Source organism: Bacillus rossius, chromosome 10, assembly GCF_032445375.1.
Source record: "Bacillus rossius redtenbacheri isolate Brsri chromosome 10, Brsri_v3, whole genome shotgun sequence".
Lineage (NCBI taxonomy): Eukaryota > Metazoa > Arthropoda > Insecta > Phasmatodea > Bacillidae > Bacillus > Bacillus rossius.
The window spans coordinates 21,400,925-21,423,470 of record NC_086337.1 but is presented as its reverse complement, the minus strand read 5'-3'; the positions used below and the strand labels follow the sequence as shown (position 1 = coordinate 21,423,470).

General features: G+C 43.3%; 1 protein-coding gene across 4 annotated transcripts in view; it reads left to right on the top strand.

Moving 5' to 3' along the window:
• Positions 1 to 22,546, top strand: part of LOC134535827 (adipocyte plasma membrane-associated protein Hemomucin-like) — a 77,725-nt gene that overhangs the window by 28,717 nt on the left and 26,462 nt on the right. Inside the window, exons 1-2 of one of the 4 annotated variants that reach the window (XM_063375124.1) lie at positions 5,917 to 6,235; positions 18,458 to 18,566. In XM_063375124.1, coding sequence (XP_063231194.1) covers positions 18,466 to 18,566 — 101 coding nt within the window. In that variant the 5' untranslated portion in view covers positions 5,917 to 6,235; positions 18,458 to 18,465. Of the gene's footprint in view, positions 1 to 5,916; positions 6,471 to 18,457; positions 18,567 to 22,546 lie in introns of those variants that run through there. The other 3 variants (XM_063375125.1, XM_063375123.1, XM_063375126.1) reach the window with 3 other exon arrangements.

Genomic DNA, 22,546 nt, shown 5'->3' with positions numbered 1-22,546 from the left:
ATGGCTAGGGGTGCTTTCCGTTAGCGGAGCCGAGTACTGGCGGGTGCAGGTCGGGCTTTGGGGTGGCCTTCGGCCGTACGATGTCACCAGATATTGACTCATTAGTAAGATTGGTTGCATGACACGATGCGGCAGTTACAGAATAAACCCTAATATGACATACTATACCCTGACTAATAAAACACTTCACGATTACACATTACGTATTACACTGGGCTAATGACACGTAGGCCCGTAACTTCGGCAACTCTACCTGACTCTAAGACTTGTCCCAGAAATTGACTCGTTCGTAAGTTTGGTTGCACGTGTCACCTACTGGCTGCCTCGTGCGGGCTGAAACTAGTTAGCCTGTTGGCTAGGTTATTGCGTGAAGTGCCGTCGTAATTTCTCGTAGATCATCCACAGTATTTACGTATTACGATGAAACGCTCGTCTTGGAGCACGGAATTATTTAAGTGAAATACCACATGGTAAGTTGAGGCCGACCACGGAACTGTACGAAAAGGATTGCGAAGATTATAACTATTGAAACTGTCGTAGGCTGGTTCGGTAGAGGGGGGTTCGGGCCGTGTGGCCGAGGAACTTAGTCTCCAGAGATGAAATGAGAACAACTCGAATAAAGTTTGATGGTCCTTTATATTCAAGACGCTGAACACTTTACATGGGGCTGCCGCGTTTCCGCCTGTGGCTATTTCTATGTGGGTCGAAACCCGGTTCCGCGCACTAATGTGGTTAAAAAAATTACGGGACGTCCCGCCCGTGTCGAAAATTACTTGCCGTCACCCGACCTCTGTGAAAGGTCGGGGGGTACCTGACGGGCGCTACGGGCATCGCGATGCTCTTGTTGTCCGGAGGTGCGCCAGGCTAGCGGATTGCTAGGCCGTTGATGTTGGGTCGTGGGTACTCTGCCCCCGCGTGCCCCGCCAGGTACACGGCTTGAATCTAACCTGAATGGGTTCTCCTTTGACTGTGAAGGCCGCTCGGCCGTGTGGAGGACGGGAGATTACGGAAAAATTTTCGTATACGAGTTGGTGAGAATACATTTAATTTGGGAGTTTCACCGGGGGTCCATGTGGGTACACGGTACACTCTACAAGTCCGCTCCGCGGTTCAGTCCCGCTACAAAAATTCTCACCAACACTTGGCGATGTCTAGCGGTTACATAGTTAACAAGGAAAAAAAACACAACACTACGTGACAATGGTTACCGCGGCAGTCTCGCGGGACGTGGGTCGATGCTCGCTGGAGACGGCCAGCGCCGAAAGTTAACTGGTGCGTGTGGGGGGGGGGGGGGGGTCGATGAGCGGACTCCTTAGTAAGGCGAAACACTTACGTGAGTGATACGATACGCAGCGCGGTATCACGTTGAGGATGGTCGGGATAGGCATGGTTCCGCAAAATACGCGCCGAGTCGACGTGGGCAGCGACGAATTAATAAAATGATTAAAATTTGAAGGTGTGGTGCAGAATAAAAATAATCGATGAAACAAACTTGAATGCTGCCCACGGACACACGTCTGTTCCCGGCGCGGAGTGGTTTGAGACTCCCGAACATGGCCGCCTCGCAAGATAGAGAAACTTTCTCTTCTTTGTGAGTCGGCGTCAATAAACTTATATTAATTGAATTTACTCTATTACTAGTTAAAACATGTTCCAGGTGCCCAATTAAAATGTAGCACCTGGTAATTGGGTGCTTAAGGCTTAACAATGGTTTTAATGTATTTAATTATTTAAATTGTGACATCAAGTTGGCGACTGTAAATTTACTAACATATTGTCCCACTGCGAATTGTTTTAGAGGGATTTCTCCTATTCTGACTTGATCATAGTCACGGGCATTTTAATAAAGGTCAGTGGCCGCGGTGACTGTTAATGAGGTTTGTTGTCTGCTCCGTGCGTGGTGTACTCGCCCGAAGTGGCTACGACGCACTTATTACATGTCGGGTAATTAGTAATTTCGTACTAATGGCTTTTCCCTTAATTGAATTATGGGTTCGAGCCTCCGGGGTTCCGTACCTTTAAATTTCATTATGTCTATTGGGGACACGCCTGAGGCGCTCGCCTGACTCAATCCGCCTGGGCAAGGGGCGCGCTCCGAAAACGGGATACGGTACTGGCGGTGCGGAGCACGGGCTTAACGGCCATGGTCGGTACGACGTCATACTCCCACAGTAAGGAATAGAATTCTTATGACCCGCGCGCGATAGGATGTCTGTCTGACTGTACACCACACTGGCCAGGAAGAAATGATAAAAAAAGCACAAAACATACAACTGCGAATGACCATTTTGCAAAAATAAACCGCGACTCGCAAAAACTAGCAGAAGAAAACACGTGCGTGAAAATAATAAGATGAGAGCTCGCGACTGAATAGCAAATTAACAAGCTCGACTGCAAAGTTAAAAAAACGTCTCCGCACTGCAAAGTCTAGAACCACTGTTAATACCCCGCCCGTTTTTCTCACCATCCCGGAGCGGCGTCACCAACACGTCCGTCGCCTCTCGTGCCGGGTCCACGACTGCTCTCCCACTCCCCTGCCATGCCTGAGCGCCCGCGTCTCCCCCCTTCTCCGCGAGCCCGTGGAACACGTTGATTGGTCACAGGCGGAAGCCATGGCCTTGGCGCCCGATGAACAATTAAAACTTACACAAATACACAACCTTTCAATACAAAATTAATTATAATAAAAATATAAGCAAAAATATATACAAAAACGTAAAACAAAAATATTTACAATAAAATAATATGTCAAATCCTGTAAATAAACAAAACGTCGCACGTCACCGTCACTTGCGTCGCACAACACACGCAAGAGATGGTGCTGGCGAGGCGTAACGGCCTGAAGGTGCCGAGGAGACACTTGGGTCGACGTCAAAACTACATGTCGATGATAAACAATTTGCTGGTCCCGTGTTGCGTGGAAGCTGCCGGCCTAACCGAGCTCCGGAAGGATACTACCGCTCTCACAGCGCGCGACCCCCCCTTCCCCCGCCCGACAACCCTCCTACGGAAACGTGTGATTTTCGCGGGAAACTGAACCGGCCAGGTTCGGGACAAGGCGCACAGTGAAACTGCCGTCGTCCGCGGTCTCGTGTTCGAGTCCGGGCGCGAGTTCTAGCGGGGTGGCTGGTCTGATTAACGTTTTATTTTCTGGGAGGGCGCCAGGCTAGCTCGGTGTCTAACCAATGAGGGTTCGTGGTTCGTTGCCCCAGTGTGGTCCGCTAGAACCGTCGGCGGTCTTGCCTGGGAATTTACGTTAAAGAAGAATGCGTGGGATTGCCGTAGTAGCGACGTGCCTTTATTCAAGGGATTGACGTCACACCATACAATTACTGAGCACAGACATGCCCCTGAGGGCTACTTGTCCGTTGCGAGGTGCAGGCCGGTACATGTTCAATGTTTCGTGGCACTGGTTTCTCGGGTACAAGTATGAAGGCCAAGTACACTTGGTGCAAGAGAGGCGCGCACAGATGACGTGGCGCAAAGTTACATTAACAAAGTACACTTAATGAAAATTAGGCGCGCACAAATGACGTGGCGCAAAGTTACGTTAACGAGTACACTTAATGAAAATTAGGCGCGCACAAATGACGTGGCACAAAGTTACGTTAACAAGTACACTTAATGAAAATTAGGCGCGCACAAATGACGTGGCGCAAAGTTACGTTAACAAAGTACACTTAATGAAAATTAGGCGCGCACAAATGACGTGGCACACAGAGTTTGTGGGTGACTGGAGTCGGCCAGTCCCGTAAGCGATTGTTTCTACGCGGGTGCCGTGCCCACTGGGGTGGTACACGCACCGCCACTAAACTTGGCGAAGTTTTCCTTGCGGGTTTGTGGTCGGCGCGAAGGCGCGTGGCCTTAAGAAAAGTTCTGTGGTTTGCGGGAGACGGCCCGTGCCGTATGCTGAAGAGCGACCCTGCGCACCAGGTGTGGTGCGGGACGTCTTTACGTTTACGCGGTCGGATTAGGTCCTGAACCGTAAAAAACGGACCGGGCACGCACAGAGAGGTGAATAGAAAAAGGTTTGGTTTATGCTAAATGACTATATTTACCGGACGTTACTTGCGATGAAGACAATGGTTGTGGTCTCTCCGTGGGACGTAGGTCCGTCCCGGTCCGCGAGTCGAGTAGAACTGCGGAACTGGCATGGCGTCCGGTGGCGCGTCGGCCCCTGCCGCGCCAAGCTTGACCTCATTACGTTAAAAACTAAATGACTGCGTCTGGAAGAGACTTTAAGGTCGCAAAATTCGTAATTAATTGTTTGAGGGGGAATGGGTGTGGTTCGTCTCTAGTCCACTCGGATTTAGTGTGCTTTATAATAATAATGTCTGGTTTGGCCGTTCGGCTCGGTGGCTCGCTCGACTCGGGTGGGCCACGGCCAGGGGTGCGTTCCGTTAGCGGGAGAGTATACTGGCGGTTGCAGGTCGGGCTTAGGGATGGTCGTCGGTCGGACGACGTCAAAACATAATTTTGAAAGAATTAAAATATTAATTGATGAAAACAATGTCTAATAAAATCCTGTGGAAGAAATACATATATTACATTTGTTGTAGTTCGGTGGAGGGATATGCCACACCCGGCCGGATCCTTCCGCCGATGTAGCACTTGTTGCCTGGCGTTCGCCTCATTGCACGCTCTACACTTTGGTGCGCTCATGAGCCTGATCTGTGCACACACCTTTGCGAGACGTTGATGAGGCATAGCGTTCTATGCGACATAGAGGAGTATTGGTGGTTGGCGTCACACTGTTCTGTACTTTAACCCGAGAGCTGTTCTTGTAAACTGCCAGTCAATGCCTTCATCATTCAATTCAATGACCATAATTGGACCCTGACAGATACCTATCATATTAGTCATCCAACTCGAGCTTATTACTTAGAGCCAACCAAACTTCACAGTCTTTATTTAATAAGAAATCTGTTTTAGTTATCTGACTGCCATCGCTGTCATAGTTATATTCGAGTTTGTCACATTGCAGTTTTAATTTACACGAAACCAAAACTTGTAAACTGAAAGTCATCTCAGTCATCATTCAACATGGTGGCCACACTTAGACATTGTAAGGCGCCGGAGTAATTATTCAAATCGAGGTTTGACTTGTAGCGAGCCCTGCATTTCAGTCTTCATTTAACACAAAATCTGTATTTGTAAACAGCTCGTCATTGCTGTCATCAATCAACTCGGAGGTCACACTTGGACCCTGCAAGGCGTCGCAGTCATTATTCAACTGAAGCTAATCATTCAAGCCAGCCAAACATCGCAGTATTCATTTAACAAAAATGTGTACAACATTCTGATAATTTTAGAAATTAAATAATGCTCTAGGCCACAAGGTGATTTTAAGAGTATTCATAAAGCATCGTGCCCATAAGTACCCTGCACACATGCCTTGAGGTACTTTTAGGTATATATTAATTTGGTTATGCGATCGATGAATTGTTTGGTTTACAAATTAAAAGTAATGATCACAAAAAAATGGGTTGTTCTATTTTCTAATTGGCAAAGGGTTCACATCATGCTTGTTGGTTCACATGTTTACTTTTTGCCACCGGAGACTGATACTGATCCAGCTTTACTGCCACAAGTAGACTTTTTGTTTGTTGGCTAAACAAGCTGAAGTTTAATTTCTTAAAGAGCCGTGGCAGACTAGATTGGCTTTTGTTTCGTAAATATATTGTTCGCGAGAGGATTTTTCTTTCTAAGGCTGGGTTCACAATTAAAAAAATTAAGCGAGTGCATAGCAAGCCATGCACACGACCTGTGCACACGACTTCTGCGAACTGCGAAATCGTTTCACAATTGAATTCTTACTGTTAATTTCAGCCAATGAAATTTCGCGTACGATGCGACATCTGTTTGCAGTGTTAGTAAATAAACATTAACTTTCAAAATAACGATAATACTTTTATTATCTCGACATTTTCTTACCACAATATGGTTAATAAATATAAACATATTTCTAGTCCCACCAAAAAAAAAACACCCTGCTCTTCTCTCATTGGCTGTTGTGCCATGCGTACGCGACCGAAATAAAATATATTCATTTCACTGCTATGCGCACGACCTCTCTCCCATGCACACGACCAACTTTCTGCTATTGTGAATCGTTAGGTTAGGAAACATGGCGTTCATACCCTATGCACACGACCTACTGTTACCGTTACTGTTATTTTTTCAATTGTGAACCCAGCTTTAAGAGGATTGGATTATATTCGCACTTTGTATGATGGTAACGGAACACGGCTTATGTTATTGTATTGTACCGCGAAGTGACTATTTAAATCTTTGCGAGACAGTTTAGTTCAGTAGTTTACACGACCTAATTCCTAGTAGTCTTAGAATTATTTGCATTAAAGAAGCGTTGTAATGACACTCAGCAGTTTTTATTCTTCGAGTGCTTAACTTGAAGCTGGTTTTAGTGTATTGGGACAATCTACACAAGACCAGTAATTGGTCAAGTAAAAGTAAGGATAATTTTTTGTTTCTAGAATGTAACTCAAGGCCTAAATTGATGTACATCGAGTTTATATTTTCACCTGAGAGGTGAGAGCTTGTTAATGAAAGCTATGTTAAGATATATTATTAGTGGTCTGTGTGTGGATCCGACCGCCGAAGTCGTCCTCAGCTTCCAGTGTGAGGAAGTCGTGCTTCCCTCGTGGCTAGGCGACAGGCGGGCGTTATGCCGGAAGCTCCTGCCCCCACGATCAACACTGGCGCGCGTAGACATGCTGGGTGCGACTGTAGCTTCCGCCCACCCATCATTTACTTCACGTTTTCAGTTTGAGATCCAACTGCACTCAACTGAATCTATGAGACCAGTTCACCCAATTATCAGTCTGCATTGACTCCTCTTGTGCTCATTCCACCAAAGAACACACCCTAAACAAATTAGTAATAGCATGCCTTACGTGCAGTGGCGTAGCTTGGGTGGGGCGGAGGGGGCGGCCCGCCCCGGGCGGCAGCCCGCGGGGGCGGGTCACCGGTGAAGCGGGTTGAGATCTGATCTATGATTCATTCATTACATGTGTCAGACACACTATAATGTTCCATTTTTATCTAAAATTTTGCGCACCAACTATTTTTTAATATTTATTTAAATGAAAAACTGCGAAATCACTGACAGAGCTCTTTATAATGTTTGTTTGTTTACATACGAACGGCAACATCGCCGAGTTGAGCGGCACTCCTTATTATGTTAATTACTCATACAAAATCTTTTGTTTCACGCGTCGGCCCTTGTCGATGCCTCTCTTTGAATTTAGTACTACGCATTGTACTGTAAAGTTTGACCTTAACCCAGGGCAAACCAAACAACTTCCGCAAACCGGGACACAGTAAAACTCCTATATTGCCCCGTACCGCGAGCGCAGGTAAATCCAAAAAAATTTTAAAACCCAAACTAATATCAGTCTTAAAAATACTAATAAGGTCGCGAACAGTGAGAGGAGGCAGCAAGTTAAAAAGACGCAAAATTTATATGACAACATTTAATAAATATATCTATCATAAAATCGTTTCATCACAAATCGGTGCATCCATCATAAAATACATAACCTATTACTACTTATAAAAAAATAGCTATATAATAATACTAAAAAAATACTTTAACCATTCGTCCAAAAAATTATAATTTGATCATATACTTCGGAGCTCCGAAAATTAAATATAATTTCCAAAAAGGCATTAAAAAAAAAAAGAACATATTAATACAAATACAAATACAAAAATAGATACGCACCGGGCGTATCACCGCTGTAAATACCAATTAACATAGGCGAAATCTAGCAAAAAATTGACACAACTTAACATGCAAATAAATATACCAAAAATTTAGCAAATTACAAATTATGGGTTTACAAGCCCTTCTCAGTTAAGTCATTTTCTAACGGTCGACGCCTTTTTTCTTCTAGGTCTGGCAGGGATTGGGTGAAACACGCTGAACGTAAAATCCCAGTTTCAGTTTTATTAGTCCGTTAATTTAAATCCCAAATATCCACAAATTATAGTTTCGCACCAGGGGTCAAAGGGGTCAACGGGGCAGTGGCAAGGCTGGCACTTACTGGCTTTTTGACGTCGTGATGTCTGGTCACCAAATACACTCGTTTGCTCACGAGTGTTTTTAATGGCAAACCCTTGCCATTATACGTTACCGTAGCTGCAGGTAATTGTACGGATATGACGAATCCTTCGCCATACCGTCTTGGAGTTTATTTCGGCGCACATAATTCATCCTTGGAAAATCCTCGCGATATTCACACACGCCTCACCAACCAATCGCGTTCATCGTACCAAAGCGTTCTAAATTATATATATATGAACCCCGTTCATATTCAAAAAGGAACACTCGTATACAGTTACTTCGATGTGGAACCATCACCATGGCCAACCCGCGTTTTACTTCACGTGCGCGCCCGCCTGGGCCTACCAGGCGACTCCGCTCGCCCGTCTCACCTGACGTCACACAATCAGCTGTTCTGCTCGCATGCCGTCTAGCGCAGCGATTACCAACATGTAGCTGTCAAGATGCTTAAAAATAAGTTTGAGGTACTGGAACAATTAACAGATTCATCTCAAACTTCCGAAACAAGATCGGGAGCCAGTCTTCTCCTGACAGCCATGCAGTCATTTAACTTCCTAACTTTTCTTGGCTTTTGGGCTGCAGTGCTACCTGAAGTAGATGACGCACAGATTTACCTGCAGCAACGAGGACTAAGTGTGGATAAGTGTGCTCAGAAACTCTGCGCTTTGAAAACCCTCTTAGTGGAAAGTAGAGACCGTTTCGTGCAAGAAGCAATTGACTTTGCTAAGACTCTCTGCGAAAAACTCGGAATCGAACTCAAAACGAGAAGAATTCGCAAGAAAAAACGCATGCATGGCGATGAATCTTCTGAAGATGCAGCTTTGTCTCACGAACAGGAAATACGTCGAGAGATTATCGCATCATTCGACAAGATCATTCAAGAAATGACGACTCGATTCCAGAAAATTCAAGAAATATCGGACAAGTTCGGATTTTTTATGCCAGCGAAACTTTTGGACAGCAAGTTCGAGTGTGATCTTTCCCATGTATTAGAAGACATCAACAAGGACGAGTTTCAGATGGAGCGGAAGCGTCTTCAGCAGTTTGTTGTTGTTGCCTGTTCTGAATCAGAGGAAGATATAAGTGGTAAAGGACCACTGGAGCTCCTCCAGTTCATTTAATAACTGAATCTCGGAATTTTGGTTCCAAATATAGTCATCTTGATTCGTATATATTTGACTTTGGCGATTAGTGTTGCAAGTTGTAAGAGAAGTTTTTCAAAGTTGAAGCTAATAAAAAATTACTTCAGATCTACTATGAGCTCCGCTAGACTATCAAACTTGGCTATATTGTCGATTGAACAAGAATTGGCTGTCAATATTGATTTTGACAAAGTTATTTCTGACTTCGCTGCTCATCAGGCCCGTAGAATCCGCTTGTAAAACCGCTCATCCTATTTTAACTTCAATGAAAGGTACCTCATTGCATATGAAATTTAATTTTAACTAAGCACCTATAGAATGGGGGCGGCAAAATGGGTCTCCCGCCCCAGGCGCCGAGATGGCACGCTACGCCACTGCTTACGTGTATCGCTTGAATCACTGCTTTGAACTAACCTCACTGATAATTGTCAAGGAAAGCCTCTAGGAGCTGGGGTGGGAAACACTACAGGGTAGGAGTTGGTAGAAAGGCGGGTGAGACTGTTCAGTGTGATTTGTGGGAGGGGTGAAGGAGGGGGAGGCTGGGAGATAGGTTGCACAGAGGTGGGGACGGAAGAAGTAGGGGTCATGAGTTCAAGATACAGGAGGAGTGGAGGCAAACAGAAAAAGGGTCATTCCATATCAAATGATCCAAAATAAAATACATTTTCCCATCTTTTTGATTAGTTTTTGGTTTATTGAATAAACACACAAAACAAAATTAAAGTTAAAAAATATGTATTTATCTCTAGTTTTGGTAAATATGTAGTTGGGCGGTATTTGCGAAAACAAATGTTAAAAATCCGAAAATACTTTTATTCTATGCTCTTTAACTTCCTCTTTTCATTAAAAGCGGCAGAGGTAAGAAATTCCAAATACTTTAGGAGATATAGAATTTTTAAATTTCATTATATGTAGTTGAGCGGTATTTGCGAAAAAAAAATGTTCAAAATCCGGAAATACCTTTAGTAGATGCTCTTCAACTTCCACTTTTCATTAAAAGCGGTGGAGATAAGAAATTCCAAATACTTTAGGAGATATCGAATTTTTAAATTTCATCACAATTATACCAGTGCATTCATGTTGTTTTATTTCTTTATTATTCACTATTGCTTACAAGACATAATAACTAATAACACGTTTCAGTTATGATCTATTAAAGGTCCGCCATTACATGAATACTGCTCGCCTTCATGTCTGCCAACTTCTAATCACAACACCATCCCCTAACGAATAATGCACTGTCACAACGTTTGACAAACTAGTCTCTCAATCTTGCGGGCAATCTGATTTCCCGACCACTCTTTGTGCGCACCGGACACCCCACAATTGCACCCTTGTTCTCACGCTCACTCACAGCAGCCTCTCCCTGCTGGCTGACGTTTTCTTGTCCTCCGCTCGACAGCTCCACAGCTGCATCTCCCTGCTGGCTGACTTTTCCTTGTCCTCCGGTCGACTGGTCTTCTCACTGGCCCCTTGCTACTTCTTCTGGTGTAAACCCTCTGAAGTTGAAGTCTAGGCTGGACCGTCTACCATGCTTCTCCACAGGCAAAGCCGACAGTCTCAGATGTACAGAGTTTCTTCTGATCTGCCGACCCTCTTGATCCCTGACCACATACGATCTTGGTGTCCCCGCTTCTCGCACTACTTCTGCAGGTTCCCATTGTCTGTCTCTATACAGCAACACTCTGTCCTGCTGGTTGAACCCTCTTTTCATTTTCGCCCTTTTATCGTGCCACTGCTTGCTTTTATCTTGCCTGTCTTGTAACGCCTGAGTTACTTTGGTGTGTACTTGAGGTTTTAACAGTTTCTTGCTGACTGGCAACTTGGTCCGCACACACCGGCTCATGAGTAGCTGTGCTGGTGACACTCCCACTCCCGACAGGGGTGTATTTCTATACTCAAATAGCATGACTGACAAGTCAGTTTTCAGATCCAGGCATCTTCTGAGCATGTTCTTTGCAACTTGCACCTCCCGCTCTGCTTGCCCATTAGACCTCGGGTAACCTGGGCTTGTTGTCACAACTTCAAAATCCCAACATGCTGCAAATTGCTTGTACTTGTATGAATTAAACGGCATGTTGTCAGACACGATTACTTTAGGGACACCGTGTGTTGCAAACACGGTCAACAGTGCTGTCGTTACACCCCCAACTTGTTTGTTTTCAACTAGTACCACTTCCATCCACTTGGAAAAGTAGTCCACCAAGACCAAGTAACTCTTCCCTCCAAAGTCACACAAATCAACACCAACTTTTTCAAACGGTAGCATTGGTACCTCATGACTAATTAGTGGCTCTGCTGTGTTCCTGTTTCTGAATTTCTGACACACAAAACACCTAGTAACCGTTGCTTCGATGTCCACTGACATGTTCGGCCAGTACAACAGCTGTCTGGCACGAGCTTTGGCTCTCTCGATGCCTAGGTGTCCTTCGAGCAGACGGAGTAGCATTTGCGGACGCAGCGTTCCTGGTACCACTACACGGTCATTTATAAATAGGAGACCGTTGTCGGCATGCAAGTTATGTCTCTGAACAAAATATGCTTGTGCCTGTTGACTGACTCGATTTTTATGTTCTGGCCACTCTGTTTGACAGTATTGCATCACCTCACTTAGTACTTCATCATCTGACGTTGCCTGTCTGAACTCAGCCTTTCGCTCTTCTGACATCTGAACACTGTCACACACACCGACGGTGTGAACCATCTCGTTGGTCAGCTCAGCCTCTCCATCGTCACACTCTCGTATATAAGACCGTGACAACAGATCCGCTACATGCATAAGTTTGCCCGGAATGTACTCCACTGACAGTGTGTAACGCAGCAACTTAAGTTTCATACGCTGCAGTCGTACTGAGTAGACCTCTCCCACATTTTTCTTGAATACGGGCACAAGAGGTTTGTGATCTGTGTACACAGTGACGTTACTCCCATATATGAATTGATGAAATTTTCGTGCCGCAAACACTATACTTAGCATTTCCTTCTCTACCTGTGCGTAGTTTTTCTCTGCTGGAGACAAACTCCGAGACGTATAGGCGATGGGTTGATCCCCGCACATCAAACAACACCCCAGGCCATCCTTGGATGCATCACACTGCATCGACAGCGGCTTGTTGGTGTCGAACAGACCTAACACTGGAGTCGTCCTGACCAACTCTTTGACGTGCCTCCATGCTTCGTCGTGTACCGGCAGCCATTGCCACTCAACACTAGTTTTCAGTAATTGATGCAGGGGTGCAATGATGGTGGCTAGGCTAGGCAAAAATTTTCGTAGATAGCTTATGAAACCCAGTACGCGTTGAAGTTCTACCTTGTTGGTGGGTGCCTGTAGCGCGAGCACTGCCTGCACCTGTTCTGGATCTGGTTGCATACCGTTCTTGGAAAAGACACGTCCAAAATACTTCACTTCAGGTTGTTTGAACTGAATCTTGGCTTTGTTGAATTTTACATTAAGGTCCTTAGCTCTCTGTGCTACCTGCAATAAAATCTTGTCATGTTCCTGCTCATCAGCTGCTGCAATCAACAAATCATCAAAATATACTATTACCCCTGGAATGTGACCAAAGTTCTCCACATTCACACGTTGAAATATTTCTGGTGCACTGGATAAACCAAATGGGAGTCTTCTAAACCTGTAGCACCCAAATGGCGTGCTAAACGTGCAGTAACGACTTGACTGTTCATCTAGCTCAATTTGATTGAACCCGTCTTTCAGATCCAACACCGTGAAGACTGCCTTATTGCTAAGTTGACAACTTAATTCTTCCAGCGTTGGTATCATATGATATTCCCTTCTGATTGCAATGTTTAATTCCACTGGGTCTAAACACAGCCGAAGTGACTTATCTGTCTTCTCCACGATCGTTAATTGACTGACCCACCCAGAAGGCTGATCGACCTTTGCAATGATCCCTACGTTTACCAGGACCTCCAACTTCTGCTTCAGCCTGTCTCGAAGTGCCAGAGGCACTCTTTTAGGGGGTTTCGCGACTGGCTGTGTTGACTTGTCCAATGTCAAGCTGCACTTGTTAGGCATGCACCCTGTTCCTTCGAACAGACACGCAAACTCTGTTGTAAACTCGGCGTATGAGATACCCGATGCAATACCAGCTGGCTTACTGCTCACACTGTGAACCACACTGCGAGAGACGAGTCCCAACAGGACGCACCCTGGGAGTCCCAGGATTGGCATCCTACAATCATTGTCCTTGACCACAACAAATTCCAACAACACTCGCGCACTGTGTTTCCTCTGTCCACGTGTGCAACAAAGAAATGCAACCACCCCCGCTGGCTTTATTTTGTGACCACCGAATCCTTCCAGGGTTACGTTAGGTTGCTTTAGCTCAGTTGTGCCGTCAACCTGCTTTACGAGAGACTGTGACAGTATATTTACTTCCGACCCCGTGTCCAACTTAAATTGTACACTCTGGTCTCGCACACACACATCCTGGACCCACTCCTTACGATACTGTTTGACACTCTCTATGATAGCACGGCATTCGCCTGATCCTACAACATGCAGCGTACTTACAAAGAAGTCCTCTGGCCCACATGTCGACTCAGTTACCCTAACCTCTTGCACCTGACTAGTACATGCAACTGCAAAGTGATTGAATTTTTTACACTTGTAGCACTCTTTTCCAAATGCTGGGCACTCATTTTTCTTGTGCTCTCTTCTACACCGTCGACACCGAAAGCCTTCTTTGACCGCCTGCTGTAGCTGAGGTTGTCTCTGTTGTTTTGATGTCCTCCAAACTGCATCGACCCCCTGTTCACTCTGGGACTCCTCCTTCATTGTTTCGACATGTTGTTGCACTGGAGTAACCACCTTGCTCTGTACAACACCTGCACGCTGTTTGCCTGATTCTGCCACTCGGCATTGTTCAACTGCCTTGCCTAGGCTAAGATCAGGCTCTCTTAACAATCTTTCTTGTAGGCCTTTATCTCGAATTCCAAGCACTATGCGATCCCTAACCACACTATCTGCCTGATTTTTGATGTCACAGCTTTTCACAAGTTTCTTTAGATCCCTCAAAAATGAGTCAAACAACTCACCCTCTTCTTGCGAACGACAGTTGAACTTAAAGCTTTCCACAACGATGTTCTTTTTCGGGTTACAGTAGGCCTCAAACGCTGCTGTTACCTTTGTAAAATCCGTCTTGTCTTCGTCCGAGAGGTCAAACGTGTTGTATAGCTCCACAGCTTCGTCTCCGATTATATTGAGCCACATGGCAACCTTGACTGCCGACGACTTCGATTCATAGCCTGTCGCCAGCATGAAAATGTCAAAACTCTGCCTGAACTTGCGATAATTTTCACACAAATTGCCATCGAGAGCTAGACACGGTGGCGGTTTGAACGACTCCATTGTCTAACCCGCCCGACACACACGCATACAGAGACTGTTCAAACTAGTTCGTTCCACTAGCGCCACATGGCCCACCGCTGGCTAGGTACCGATATTTTGAACACCTGTAGGCGATCCTTCCGACTGCGCCATGTTTTATTTCTTTATTATTCACTATTGCTTACAAGACATAATAACTAATAACACGTTTCAGTTATGATCTATTAAAGGTCTGCCATTACATGAATACTGCTCGCCTTCATGTCTGCCAACTTCTAATCACAACACATGTGGCATTCCGCATTGTCTCTTGTTTACGAGTATCTATTTTTTTATTGGATAATGATGTCACGTGATTGATCGTGATAGGCCAGAATTAAAATGAACCAATACGTGATTATTTAGTTCATTTATTGTTTTAAAACTGTGTTTAATTACCGCCTCCAACTTAGGCGAGTTTTTAACGTTTCTAATTTTAAAGTCATATTTTTTATTATTGCGCAAGTAATAAGTAACAAAAAAAATTTACGTGAGTTGTTACTGTTCATCCTTTGTTCCGGTTTGTTAGGTCAGGTCAGTTACATTATAAATACTTTAAAACTAAAGAACCATTGAAATAATTTCATATTATTTCTAATGTACGCTTAGTTTCAAAGTATTTATAATGTAACTGACCTGACCTAATCGACCATTTTCATTAATTAGGCATTCACAAACACATGGCAAAATAAAAAAATGGCGAACGGTCGAATGATAAACACAGGTCTTGTATGCAAAATAAGAACGGCGATATCTCCTAAAGTATTTGGAATTTCTTATCTCCGCCGCTTTTAATGAAAAGCGGAAGTTGAAGAGCATCTAATAAAGGTATTTTCGGACTTTTAACATTTTTTTTCGCAAATACCGCTCAACTACATATGATGAAATTTAAAAATTCGATATCTCCTAAAGTATTTGGAATTTCTTACCTCCGCCGCTTTTAATGAAAAGAGGAAGTTGAAGAGCGTCTAATAAAGGTATTTTCGGATTTTTAACATTTTTTTTCGCAAATACTGCTCAACTACATATTTACCCTAGTTTTTTAAAATCTTTTTTTCAAGAAGTTACAAAAAGAGTGTGTTTTTATGCTTACATGGATTTATGTTTTATTCAATATCTCGGGTTAGAATCGAGCTAGAAAGACAAGACAAATACCATTATTTTTATAATTCAGCTATCTTTAATTGGATATACAACATGACAATATTTCAAGTACTTAATATTTTCAACCTTCTAACTCAAAATATTAAAAGTTAATTCCAAAAAATGCATATGTATTAAAATATTCAACAAAATACCATGAATTCTTAATGTTATTACTAACAAGGGGACCACCAAGTATGGTACAAACAGATTTTAATAGGTATAATATATGTTGTGGAGGGTGGCGGGGGGGGGGGGGGAGCTGAATTGTTGCCCGTTGGATGGGCAGCCCTTCAGGATTTTTCTGGCAATGGTTTGTTTGTACAGCGACTGGAAGGGCAGCCCATCCAATTTCTGAAAACATGTTTCTTTAAGTGTTTAAATAATCCTGAATACTTGCCCCTTGGAAGGGCAGCCCATCAGGATTTTTCTGACAATGGTGTTTTTGAAAGGTTGTCTGAATTGTTGCCCCTTGGATGGGCAGCCCTTCAGGATTTTTCTGACAGTGGTTAGTTTAGGTTAGGTTAGGTTATGTTATGTTAGGTCACTTTACAAACTAACCATTGTCAGAAAAATCCTGAAGGGCTGCCCATCCAAGGTGCAACAATTCAGACAAGCTTTCAAAAACACCACTATCAGAAAAATCCTGATGGGCTGCCCTTCCAATGGGCAACAGTTCAGTCGCCCCGTGGAGGGAGGCCCCCAAAGTTCTAAGCTAAAACTGTTTTGTCCAATGCGCCTTAGTTTTCGCGAAAATGGTGGTTAAAGTTTTATACAAATGTTTTACACCGGTACATTTTCCGTCGCGCCAGGCGAACCAGCCTAGCCTAGTTGGTAAGGCTCTTGCCTAGCAGCCGGCCGGTCAGGGTTCGCTTCCTGCTCATTGAAATTTTTTTTTTGATTATTTCATAATTTTTTAATAATTCTTATTTTATTGTTGAAATAAATAGTCAAAAAATATTTTATTTTTGCGTGATGTATTTTTTTCAATCATACTTGGGCAATGATTGCTACCTGATTTTACCGTTCCCAACCTTTCTTTTAAAAATCGCTCTTATGCTGTAGTTACGGTAGGCGAGTTGTAATGGGATTCTAATCTTTTAAAGGGGAAATAAATGGTCAGGAAGTAATGAACTATAACACATCATTCACTCATTGTTATATTTAATGCTATTCAATGTGATTTTAATACATAATACATCGTCGCCAGCGTTAAAATAAGAATTATTTTAAAATTATGAAATAATCAAAAAATAAAATTTCAATGAGCAGGAAGCGAACCCTTACCAACTAGGCTAGGCTGGCTTGCCTGGCGCAATGGAAAACGTACCGGTGTAAAACGTCCGTATAAAACTTTAACCACCATTTTCGCGAAAACTAAGGTGCATTGGACAAAACACTTTTAGCTTAGTACTCTGGGGGCCTCCCTCCACAACATATATATAAGACCCATCAAAATCCGTTTGTACCATACTTGGTGGTCCTCTTGTAAGTTGTGAAGAAAATTTCAAATTTGGATTTTAATGGGATCACAATTTAAAAAAATATAAGCTTGCAATTTAAATGTATACAACTTGTAATTACATTTTTTTATACAAAACTTATCCAAGTTATGTAAAGATCAATAAAAAGCTAACATTTTGTAAAATGCAAGTTTTTTTCATATTATATCAAGTATAATTTATATATTTACAGTTAGTATATAAGTCTAAGTCTACAAAATATGTAATACTGGTACTTAAGATAGAACAACAACTGTTTAATGGCTATGTCACTTCTTAAAAATAGCAATTCTAGTAGAAAACAAACCTGATCTTTAAGAGTGATGACTATGTAGTTTTGAATGTTTAAATTGATGATTTGGTGGATAAAAGTCTTGAACTTAAACTCTTGGTTGCTGCAATGATTTCCTTTATGGAAATTACATTAGTTCTTCTTGTAGCTGTAAGATATTATGAGTTCAGCTCTGTGCTCTGTGCACTGGTGCACCCTGTGGCATTCCAGAGGAAAAAAATATATGTGTTCAGATATAAAATATACAAACAGTTACTCTGTTAAACCATTTTATTACAGATATATAGCTTTTTTTGTTAGCACATCATTAGTGTGTGTTGTTTGAATGACTTTACAGGTTTTGCTCGACCAGTGATTTATTTGAGTATGGCGCTGTAGTCGTTCTTTACTGTTTGTAAAAATGCCTTGAGTTGGCCACAGTATGTACGTATTTGTAATATTTTGTGTGCATTTTCAGTTAGTGATAGGTATGCTCAGAGATTTTGACTGTTGGTAGGCCTTTGTGCGATCACTTTGGACAGCTATAGGGTGTCACTCCTAGTGATTGTAGATGATTCATAGTACATTGCCCCAATTCAGGAAGAATAAAGTATTTTTTTTTGGTTTTCAAAAATGTTTCAGCAAAATTGGAATTGAATGGTTTCGTCAATATTAACACTTTACCCAACCCTTGTGTGGAATTTGCAGTAGTTGACACTAATTTATTTGAATTAGCATAAATACACCGCTTAAGATTTTTTGAGCCAGGCCCCAAAAATTATCTGGAAATACTTTTATGGTGGGCTTCAGCGTTAATGTAAATGGGTAGATTTAATATCATTATTTCGTTTGTGGTACAGTTGCTGAGACATGCCTGTAGTGTATTTTGAACTTCAATGTAATTTAATACTTGTGCATTTTCAGGCAACTAAATGGGGTCTATAACGAAGTTAGTTGTGAGCGCTGTGATTGTTTGCCTGGCGCTCACGTTTCTCCCCGGCTTGCCTCCGCACGGTACCTTCACTGCTCACAGGTACTACACTTGTAAACCTCATTTCCCATCTTAGGATGAGATGGTGATTTTGTGTACTTTAATGTTCAAATATATGTTAATTGTACTAATATTCATAGATTGTTATTTCAGTAGAAAATAAAATGAGATCTGTTTACATACTCTGTGTTAGTGTATATTTTTTTTTTTAGGAAGGTATCATTTAAGTACAGTTTTAACACATGTAAATCCTGAACTATTAGCTATGGATACGGTAGTGCCTAATCCAATTTTGTTTTTTGATTTCATAATGCTTGTGCATGTACGCTGGTTGTAGTTGATGTGGTAATATTAAGGAAATTACCTAGGAGGCAAGCACAGCCGAAAAGAAGCAAAAAAAATAAATTTTAAATAAAATTTTATTTTTATTTATTAATTTTTTCTTTGGATACTACATTGCTTCATTGCTATTTACTTGAATTTTAAAAAAAAAATGTTTACCTCCTTAAATTAAAATAAACAGTACATTTCTAGAAAAATTGCTGTACGGTTTATACATAATAATGGTGACATCAAGTATAGTTAACTGTTTCCATAAAGCAAATTTTAGCACATTGTACAATAGATGTAACAATTTATTACTATAAAATAAGATATCAGGTTAACTAAACCTAAGACAGAATTATTTTCCAGTAGAATGTTCATTAAAGGATATGATACTTGCATATTGATTACGTAATTTGGAACAAAACATTCGCATATAGTTGAAATGTGGATTTTGTGAGTGGTCGGGAAGGTGAGTTATTTAATTTTTCTTTGTATTATCGATTGTTTGATTTTATTAATATTGTTACGAGTTACCGGGTTCATAAAGGGTAGCACATTAAAGATTTTATTACACTACAGTTTTATTTATTGCCACTACCACGCCTCGCTGGGCCACAACCTCTGGCGCAACTCTCGCTGCAGCACCCCTCGTGGAACTCCGCCGCGGGACTCCGTCGCCGCACTCCGTCGCCGCACTCCGCTGCCGCCGACGCACTTGCCTTCGCCGAGGATCCGCTCGACGCCTCACTCGGAACTACGCTCGGGACTCCGCCGCGCCCGCGACACTATCGGCCGGAACTGAACTCTCTGCCCTGGAACCTTCGTCCAGGGACTTCGACGCTCTATCGCCCGGAAAATCCGCCGCGGGAAAACTCCCGGCTCCACTGAACTCTCACTCCCTGCCCTGGAACCTTCGTACAAGGACTTCGCCACTCTGCCGCACCCGCGGCACTATCGCCCCGAGAACTCCGCTGCAGGAAAGCTCCCGCCTGAACTCTGAACTGACTCTCTTCCCTGAGGCTGGCATCCCCTGGCTTTTATATCAGCCCAGGCGCTTTCCAGAAATCCAAGCGCGGCTGGGGCCAGTCGCGTCGTTCCACGCCGACCCGATGGCAGAAATCTCTCGAAACACGTGTCGGCGGCTCGCGTAACTCCGCAGCTGTCAGGTTTCGGATGTCAAACTAACAGCGCCGCGCGGGGAGCTGAGGGCTGGAGGGAGGGGAAGCGGCGACCCAGGTGCGCGCGGCACGTCTCATGTTGCGCGGCCACATGTGATGTCAGCCAGCTGTGCACCTGCACATGTCGCGGCCTTGCTCACGTTCGTAACAATATTAATATGTTTCGGATTTTAGATTTTCACTCTTTTGCTGATTCTTGCAGAAATGAAAGATTTGATGTGTATAGTTAACTACATTAATAAAAGATATTTAATACACAATGAATCACTAATCAACCACAATGCAGTTTCTATAAATAATTTGTAAATTTGTTAGGAAGTAAAAAAAAATCGAATTTTAAGAATATTTTTGAATGCATCCTTCTCTTGGATAGTTAGTTACCCAGGTTAAATGGGAAGGTCTTTGTGACATTTTTTTTGGCTTGATTCAAACCTGCTGCACAGCTTTGGTATACATGCAGGGCTCCTGCAGACAGGAAAAACCAGGGAAAACTCAAGGAACTTAAGAGTTGTCTAGAAAACATGGAAAACAGGAAAAGTTGTAAAATCTTGGTTACAAAACATTGTCAGTAATCTTTCATGCAATGCATGTAGTACTGTAATTTCTTAAAACTGTTGTGTATTTTAATCATAAGTATGCCTGTCTTAATAATTGTTACTTTCATTTTACTAGCATTAATAAATGTAAGGGATACAAACAACTGTTTATTAATAGGAAATATTTTATGGTCAATTCTGAATGTTAAGTATGTATTTTTATTTGTTACGAATGTGGGAGTGCAGATCCAGAAGGATAGCCTGATTAATTAAATACAGTTTTATTTATCAGCTAATATTTACACTTTTAACAATTTAACTGTTGTCCACAAAGTAATCAAAGTGTAAATAAGTTCACTATTCACTCTCCCCACTGGAGCTCAGCTTGACAGTGGCTCGCTCTTCTGTTCGTATCTTACCGTGTACCTTGGTCTCAACACACTGCTTCACACTGCTCACTCGTCTGCACCGTGATGCAGTTCCGATGCACCAGCCTTTGCACACAAAGCCCGCTCGTTGCCCGGTTCTCACCCTCTTCACTTCACTGCTTCACCAGTCGTGCACTCGCTCGTTGTTGCCACCAACCTATGTCATTCACATGCACCTGCGAAGTTACAGCCTGGAAAGGTCTCATAGCCCTCCAAAGAATCATGTCGTCAGAATCGCTGACTTACAACTCAAAGCTCCGAGAATAATGGCGTTCCAGTTACACCACTCTGTTTGGGTTATCTGCACCTGCAAATAATCAGATCTGGACCCTAGTATATGCACCTCTTGGGTAGTCCTGGCTACAAGCCTTCAACTTGAGCTATCCATTTCATTTTGGGGACAGGACCTAGCATCACTGATATACACACACATCCTACCAAGTGTCAGTAATGCCCCCAGGAAGGGGACTGAGCCTTCAGCGCACCTTCCTCGAGCACAGGACCATCCAACTGTACTGGTCCTTACACCCAAGACAGGCCGGCTGCATCACATTGGGTCCTCTAGTCCCAGGCTCAGTCAGACCAGATAAAAGATGAGGGCAGAGTTCTCTCTTCCTCCCCCCCTCCCCACACCCAGAAGGAGATGTGTGGCCTACAATTGCAATCGGGAATGTTGTTAGGGATTCAGCTAGAATGAGAGGCTGAGTGAACTCATCCCAGCATCATCGCCACTTCTTCCTCCCAGCACACTCGGCTAACCAGACAGTTTGACTACATCCTTAGCCCTAGACATTAGTTCAGCTGGCACCTACCCCAATCTACCACATCACTCTGGGACTCCTCAGAAACCCACTGAACCCATGATCTGGTGGAAAACTATCCAACCTCTCCTATTAATTGAGGCCAGTAACCAGAGCTGTATCATCGCTCACCACGTCGGCTCGTCAAGGGGCTAGGCAGCCCTTGGAACCTGCTCCAAGCGATCAGAGCACCACTACCAAGCTTATGTCCAACACCAACAATGATCATGGGCCAACAAGGAAACCTCAGCAGGGACCAATCAACATGATGAATGATCATCCCCAAACTACCACTAATTTGTAGTGGCACTTATAGCAACTTCAAACTGCCATACCCTACCACAGACACCTTCTACCCGCTTGACCTGGTGTCAAGAGGCTACGTATTCACATCATATACCCTTTCTGTATTCCTGGTGGATTATGTCAGGGATACTAGAGACTGCAACATCTCTGATATCTCAAACGACAATCTTCCCCTATAGGGGTCAGGACCACTCTTGACACACTCGATAGACATGTAGACCTTGTAGGGCTTTTTCCCCGTTTTCTTTGTTGACCCAGCGCTCTTAGCCGTAAGGCCCTACCGCCCTGGGATCCCCTTGTGCGAGGAAATGGACACGTCATTTATGCAGTGGGAAAAGTTGTTGGAGCCTCAGCTATGACTAGAGGCTGAGGCAATCCATCCCAACATCGTCACCATCAAGAACCCTCTAGCTCTCTCAGCTGACAAGGCTGTAGGTGACTGTGTTT